We start from the raw sequence: 7,472 nt of genomic DNA on the forward strand, positions 1-7,472 counted from the left end.
ATTTTAGTGGAGGGCTCGGCGTGCTCAAGCCCACCCTAATTTTTTAAATAGCCATATATGTATAAGCCCATAGCCCCCCAATTAAAAAAAGACAAAACAATGAATTAAACATTACCCACTCACTCAAGTACCCATTATTAATATACAGCCCCCACCCATGACCTCTCTCCTGATCTCCAACCCATTATTTCCTTTTGTAGCTTTTTGTTTTCCTTTATTTTATTTCACGATTTGTTGTTTATTTTCCTCTGCTTCTCTCTTCTTTCACTTCAGCCTTTAGTCTTTAACAGTTCATCATGTGGTAAGAAATCAATGGTGTTTGTTCGTAAATGGGAGAGAGAACTTCGTCTCTGTGATAGGCTAAGATCAATGGTGTTTCTTTACTAAATTCAGCCCCCCCAAATTTTCAATCCTGGCTCCATCCCCAGTAGGTATCAACAACTGTATTTCTAAGTCTAAACACTGATTTCTTAATCAAAGAGAGAACATTTACATTTCAAGTAAGGTAGATATGTTATTGTACCTACAATAACTACTTCATCAATTCGCATATATATTACAAGTTAATTAGTCGACTCTTCCTCACCTATGCTTCCAAAGTTCTCTCCTTTCTTAATTTTTCTCTCAGTGTAATTACATATACACTACATAAATTCTATACATATCAATAGTACTCAAAGTTCCAAATTTGTTCCTCTAACTTCTTCCAATTCTCAATGAAGAATCAACACCTTTGCCAACACCAGCTGCAAATATCCTAGCAATCTCCAACTGGGTATGGGCAATAATTTCAGTTCTTTTAAGATCCATCTCTCCTCTCTTAGTCTCTGCCTCAACTCTCATCCTCTCTATCTCTCTCATTGTGTCCATTCTTGCTTGCTCTGATCTCACCACAACTTCTGCCAACCATCTTATGCTCTCTGCTATCTCTAACTCCTCTCTTCTCCTCCTCTTCTTCTTCTCCATTATTTTCCTCTTCATTCTTTTGGACCTCAACTTTTCCTTGTCACTGTAAAGGGCTGCTGGTGTGCTGCTATCTATCTCCAAAGGGTTTTTGTCTGATGCATGGTCTGACAATTTCATCCCCACTACTCCATCTTCCTGCATATTAATTAGCATCACAGGTAATGAAATAAATTTAGTGAGATTTAAAAATCAATCAGTCATACATATTATATTATTTTTCTCTATGTGTTGTATCCTGGCAGTCTTGGGTACCTGGTTTAGTACTTGGGCTTCTTAGGGTGTATTTTGCCCTGAATTGTTTGTACAATTGAAAAAACAATTGTTGGGATTCAACCCCAAGTGTTTGCAAGCTACAAAGATTTATGTATGTACATCAATATGCAGGTGCCATGTATGTATCCATCTTTAAAGTAGTAAGAAGAAATGAAGTTACTGTCATGTCTAAATTAATGACATCTGCAGGAATATTTAGTTTCTTGCAATTGGTTTTGGACATGAAATTATTATTATTTTTATTAAGGGAAGGGAAGGGAAGGGGGAGGTGAGAATTGACCAGTTGTTGTATAAGTGCTTTATCACTTGAACTAGAAGTCCAACCATGTGAAATTTGGAATCATACATAATTAACTATCTATGATGAATTCAATGTCCTACATGAATGCCTTGGCACTCACAATTAGACATTTTTTAGGCCCTGAAACAAATATTGGGTTCCAAGTCCAAGACCCTATGGCTAGGATGAGAAACAGAGAGAGGGTATGGGAAGGGAAAGTGGGAAACAATTACACACCCAACTGTCTCCAACAAAATTTGGGGGCTAAAAAAAACAGCAATCCCCAGGTGATAAGGCCTGTTTTTATTTGGGAAAAGTTGAATTGATCAAAATTCGAAAAATAAGAAAAGGGAAACAGGTAAGAACATAAACATAAAAAATTGGGGTGGGGGTCATGTAGACTGACCTTGGCCACCCTATCAACACCATTGGATCCATATGAATTTTGTGCAGTTAATCCAAGAGGTGGTGGAGGAGCAGGAGGTGGCGGTGGTGGCGGTGGCGGGGGCGCCGCCGCAACCGATGGCTCCAAAAGCATCAAAGGATGGTTGCTAAGATGAGGCTGAGGATGAAGAGGAAGTGGTGGTGGTGGTGGTGGTGGCGGCGGCGGCGGCGGCGGCACAGCGGCTGCTGCTGCTGTTGGTGATGGCCCACTTCCACGTAGCAAAAGATCAAGGCGAGGATAGAGAGGCCAAGAGGAACCATCTGCAGTGGCAGACTCAGAACGGTACCGTTTCTTCATGGACTCAATCTTGTTCTTGCACTGCGTTTGGGTCTTGGGTGACTTGGTACAATTGGCACGCGAGGAGACATGCCTTGCAACATCTTCCCAGTCATGGCCTTTGAGCTTGGCTCGGTTTCTGAGGACCCATTTGGTTTCGTAGGATTCAAGGAGGCTGGACACTGCCCCTTCACTCCACTCGTCTCTCTTTAGCCTATCACTACTCGCACTACCATGATGTCCAAGTGGTTTTCTTGGAGATGTCTCTTCCTTGGTGGTGGTGGTGGTGTAATTGTTAGGGAGGAGAGATGGGTTTTCTTGGTTAGTTTCTTTGTCCATCTCTCTCTCTAGATCTCTCCCTTTCTCTCTCCTAATGCTTGAATAAGTCTTACCCTTTGTTTAAGCTGCTAACATCTTCCACACCCACCAAATAAGTTTAAGCACAAAAGTGTAAAGAGGGAGGAGAAGAGAACCACAACCACTAGCATTTTAGAGAGATCAAAAAGAATGGCTGCCTAGTGAGAGAGACAGAGAGAGGCACAAGACAATACCCACTAGCATTATAGGGCAAAAATTAGTGAAAGGAAAGCAAAGGCTTAAAATGTTAGTGGGCAACCAAGGGAAATGGGTTGCACTTTTGTTCAAATGAGTTAATGATGTGAACCTGTTAAGCTTTTTTCTCTTTTCACTTTTGGGGAGGTGTTATGTGATTGTGGGTATGTTGGTTTTATTGTTGTGGTTGAGTTATTTTGGCTGTTAGCGTTGATATGAAGCCAACCGAGACATCCACTGGGCCAATTAGGATATGAGGAAGAGGTGGTGGTGATGGTGGTGCTGGTGGTGGGTCACTCACTCACTCACGTGGGTCTGTCACCCACTCCATCCCATCACCCAATTCATCACCAATATCTCTCCACCACCACCATCCAATGTGCTTCTGCCATTCAAGCTTATAGCTTCCCTTTTGGTACCTCCTCTTGGTTTTGCTTTATGCCCTTTCTGGGACTTTTGGTGGATTCATCACCACTTGAGTAAGTTGTGAGAGTGAGATCACCTTTAGGAGCAACGGCTTGTAATTAATAAACCTCTTCAAAATTTGGCACATACTGATTCTGCCTGTCTGCTCATTGTTACTTGTGCCAGTGCCACACCAAGGCATCAAAGTTTGTTGACTACAGACTTTTTATTAGGGTAATGCGTTTCATAGTGGTTGAGTGAATATGATTGTCATATAGTGTATTTTGTGGCATGAAAATTGATGTTGTAATCAAGGAATAAAATTTCGAGCTTCGAGGAAATTTCGATGGAAATTTCGATGGAAATTTCGACGGAAATTTCGAAGATTTTTAAATTTCGACAAAAATTCGACGGAAACGATGGAAATTATTATCAAAATACGGAAATTTTGAATGAAACTTCACAATATGTTTATTTAACATATTATCTACTACATTGATAAAAAACATTGAAAAAAACCAAATTATATGGTAGGTTTCATGTGATATATGATGAATATAATGCGCGCTGGAGGCAAATACTGTTAAAAAAATGCTTCACTAATTAATAATTACTTCAATAACACCTCAATTTTATTTTTACTATAATATTGCCACATGAATTACAAAAGTAATCAATACCACATAGAGTTTCTAGGAGGTTCAAAATTTCCGCTGTCTTCAGTATCATCATGTCCAGAGTAGGTGTACTGTGAAGAATAATCATCCCAAGATACTTCTCCAGCATAATTTTGCATGTAATTGCCAACATGCCAACCATATGGATCAGGAACCTGTTGTGGTTGAATTTGCCCATAAGCATACTCATTTGAAGAGGTTGTCTCTTGTTGTGCCAATGAGTTACTATCAGACTCAACCAAGTAAGGCAGATGTGGTGGGTAGAATATTGGAGGGTTTTGTCCATAATTGTAATTGTCACTTCCTACCCCCATAGAGCCAAAAGTGGTGGATAATGAATCCTCTTCTTCTTGTGCCAAACTCTCATGACCTCTTTGTCTGCGACTATAGTCTTTTCCTATGGCACCAATTCCTGGTCCGGCACGCCTACTCCCATGATCCTCATCTTGTGTTGCATGTGTATAGTGTGCTTCGACAGAAAATGGGCTCATATACTCTTGAGAATGTCCAGTGACATCTTCATTTCCACCACCACCACCACCACTACCTCTACCACCACCACTACCTCTACCTCCACTGTTGGTAGGAGTGCCCAATCTTGTGCTAGAGTTGCCTGATCGAGAAGGATTAGTGGGAACTGGCTCAGTACGATGTGTCGACCTTGTTTGCATAAGGTCATTCAAACTTGTAGTAGGGCTCACCTCCTCATTTAGAACTCTGTCCACATTGATACCTTCCTGACGTGCTTGAGCTGCAATATCAGGGTCTGGATTGCCTGCATCATCATCTAAATGGAGGGGCCTAATCCACTGATAAAGCTGGTTTTCCTCCACATCATCATCCCCTATAGCAGCATCATATATATCCAGCGGATCATATTCATCAACGCGATCCTCCTCTGCTTTCTTATCTCGAAGTGCAAGCCTCATATTATAGTAGCAATATACCATTTTTTCTAACCTACTATATGAGAGCCTGTTTCGTTGTTTGGTGTGTATGAGTGCGAAAGTGCTCCAGTTTCTTTCGCAAGCTGATGATGACGCCGTTTGTGATAAAACTTTGATGGCTAACTTCCTCACAGTAGGCGCATCACTCCCATACATGATCCACCATTCACCTGAAATGAAAAATTTGTTTGTGTAAGTGTAACTATAAAAATAAATAATTAAGTTAATCTAACTAATACAAGTAAGATGTATACTCACTAGGAGACATTCGTGATCTAGCGGCCTTTGCAGCTCGCTCTCCGAACATTTTCCGGGCATCTTTAAAATAAGTTAACTAGATACAAATACAATACAAATTATACAATATCAATCAAATATATAATTTAAGACAATCAAATTCTATAAAGTATTAATATTTTTCGTAAGGATTCTTATGGGCCTTATGGCAAATTATTTTTACCTCATTTCCAAATTGGCCAACTTGTGGTGAATCGGGATCCAATTTGGAGAATACGTTGTGCACAGCCCGAATAAGTTCACCATCATCTCCAACGCCAGGTCTATACTGATAGCGAGGATTCAAATAATAGGCTGCAATCATGCATCAAGTAAATATAGAAATATATAATTAGTAATTTAGTTCATTAATTGAAAGCTAAATCAATTAAAAAAATGCGGAACCAAAATAACAAATAAATTATTGGGTTACCTGCTGCGTGCAAATCGTGTTGTAACGTTTTAAACCATCGATCATTGATGATTTTTATTACCCACCGTGCACCCTGTTTTTTTTCTAGTTCTTCCTTCACGACACGCATTAACTCATAAATGGATCCCATTGTAGGATACACTTCTGTGTCCACAATACGTAAAACTACGTAGAGAGGTTCAAACAGACCGCACACCTTATGCACCTGTTGCCAAAAAGAGTGATCAAGAACTATATTTTCAACGGTGATGCCTGCATCTGAACGCCGGAAATTGCTACGACCCCAATCATCACTGGTGAACAATTGCTTCAGCCCCATCATCTTACCATACAAACTATCCAATGCAATATAGTTTGTAGCAAATCGGGTGGCACCAGGACGAACAATATCTCCCTTCGTGATCTCTCGCATCTTTGCCAACAACCAGTTATGGTTGTAAATATAATTCGTGATCATTCTGGCTTTTTTAATCACATTAGCAACCTGCTCTTTCTTCCCCATCTCTTCAAACATTAGATCAATGCAATGTGCTGCACACGACGTCCAGTACACATTGTATTTGTTCATTAACTTCTTACCTGCTTTGACAAATGCGGAACCATTGTCGGTCACAACTTGAACAACATTCTCCTCTCCAACCTCCGTGATTACATCCTTCAGTAGCCCATAAATATATTTATGATCCTTTATGCAATCTGAAGAATCAACGGACTTAAGGAATACCGACTTCCCTCTTGAGTAGGCCATGAAGTTAATGATAGACAGTTTGGTTGGACCTGTCCAACCATCGCACATGATTGTGCAACCATAAGTTGCCCAATCAGTCTTCAATTTGTTAACATGCTCTTGCATTTCTTGAAACTCCTGGTCCAAAAATCCGGTGCGTATCTGATAGGGTGTTGGAGGTTCCACTCCTACTCCTGCCTGTTGACATCCTATCACCAAATTTTTGAAATGATGAGATGCTGCTTTTGAAGGAGGAACATTTTCATATATGAAGAACTTGCTGATCAAGCGTTGCATCCCATCTTTGATTGACCCTCCGGAAAAGAGATTTTTAACACTCTTTTGGCGTGCTTGAGCTGCCTTGTACAAGCTTGGTGCCACTGGAGGTGTTGGTCGTGAATCTCGTGATTCCCTCATGCTTGATGCTCTTTGCATCTGTGCACCACTACTAGACCCAGAACCTTGTCCCCTATTTGGGACTTTATGTGAGTGTTCTCTCTCCCATTCTGCTGCTCTAGAGGCTCGAAGTGCAGATCGAAATTCTCTTCGCTCTTGAGGCCCCATATCATCATTATGATCTTCATCATCATCATCTTCATCATCACTCAGCTCAATCTGACTTTGTCCTCGAAGCTCTTCTCTGAGCTCTTCCATCCTTTGTATTTTTTTGCTTTTTTGGTGTTGTTTGTGTTGCATCCCTGCAATGATGAATTGTCTCACTTCTGGTGGGACACTATTGCATCGTTGCACATTGTGTCCAGGATCCAAACCACTAAGGTGGTATTTTAATCGTGTCACTCCAGCACCCTTCATTACAAGGCCACAATATTTGCATACTGAACCTTGTCTGCTACCTGGTAATGGATCGGCATGATCCCAAGCTGGATCACGTGATCTCCCTCCACTGGCCATTGAATCCTAAATTCCTAATAACAAAAAGACATACACAGTAACACAATAACAATAACAATTAAATTCCATGTTAATATCATATCAGTATATCACCAAGAAATTAATATCATATTAGTTATTAACTTATTACTAATTAGTAATTTCATATCATATTCATATTACCAATTGGCAATTCCATATTTCCATATTACTAATTTGTAATTTCATATCATATTACCAATTTCATTTCCATATTACTAATTTCATATTAATTATTAATTTATTACCAACTCCATATTAATTTCACTAATTTTAAATTACCAA

General features: G+C 39.9%; 2 protein-coding genes across 2 annotated transcripts; both read right to left on the reverse strand.

Moving 5' to 3' along the window:
• Positions 1–446: 446 nt before the first annotated feature.
• On the reverse strand, positions 447–3,272 carry LOC147291831 (sequence-specific DNA binding transcription factor). Its single transcript, XM_086236999.1, has 2 exons — positions 1,926–3,272; positions 447–1,101 (listed from the first exon to the last, which is right to left on the reverse strand). Exons 1-2 carry the CDS (start codon positions 2,577–2,579, stop codon positions 697–699), a joined length of 1,059 nt encoding a protein of 352 aa, XP_086093125.1. The 5' UTR covers positions 2,580–3,272; the 3' UTR covers positions 447–696.
• Positions 3,273–3,870: 598 nt separating this feature from the next.
• LOC147291832 (uncharacterized) lies at positions 3,871–7,179 on the reverse strand. The gene is made up of 4 exons (XM_086235674.1): positions 5,531–7,179; positions 5,282–5,412; positions 5,080–5,155; positions 3,871–4,991 (listed from the first exon to the last, which is right to left on the reverse strand). Exons 1-4 carry the CDS (start codon positions 7,167–7,169, stop codon positions 3,871–3,873), a joined length of 2,967 nt encoding a protein of 988 aa, XP_086091800.1. The 5' UTR covers positions 7,170–7,179.
• Between the last annotated feature and the right edge of the window lie 293 nt (positions 7,180–7,472).

The sequence above is a fragment of the Dryas octopetala genome, chromosome 3, assembly GCF_963921425.1.
Source record: "Dryas octopetala chromosome 3, drDryOcto1.1, whole genome shotgun sequence".
NCBI classification, from domain to species: Eukaryota; Viridiplantae; Streptophyta; class Magnoliopsida; order Rosales; family Rosaceae; genus Dryas; species Dryas octopetala.

Bases quoted from the DNA above. Each gene is read 5' to 3' on its own strand.
- LOC147291831 (XM_086236999.1), bottom strand. From the start codon at position 2,579: ATGGACAAAGAAACTAACCAAGAAAACCCATCTCTCCTCCCTAACAAT. The intron at 1,102-1,925 runs GTCAGTCTACAT...ATTAATATGCAG, and splicing joins GTGTTGATAGGGTGGCCAAG to GAAGATGGAGTAGTGGGGAT.
- LOC147291832 (XM_086235674.1), bottom strand. From the start codon at position 7,169: ATGGCCAGTGGAGGGAGATCACGTGATCCAGCTTGGGATCATGCCGAT. The intron at 5,413-5,530 runs GTAACCCAATAA...GCATGATTGCAG, and splicing joins ACACGATTTGCACGCAGCAG to CCTATTATTTGAATCCTCGC. The intron at 5,156-5,281 runs GTAAAAATAATT...ATTTGTATCTAG, and splicing joins TTGGCCAATTTGGAAATGAG to TTAACTTATTTTAAAGATGC.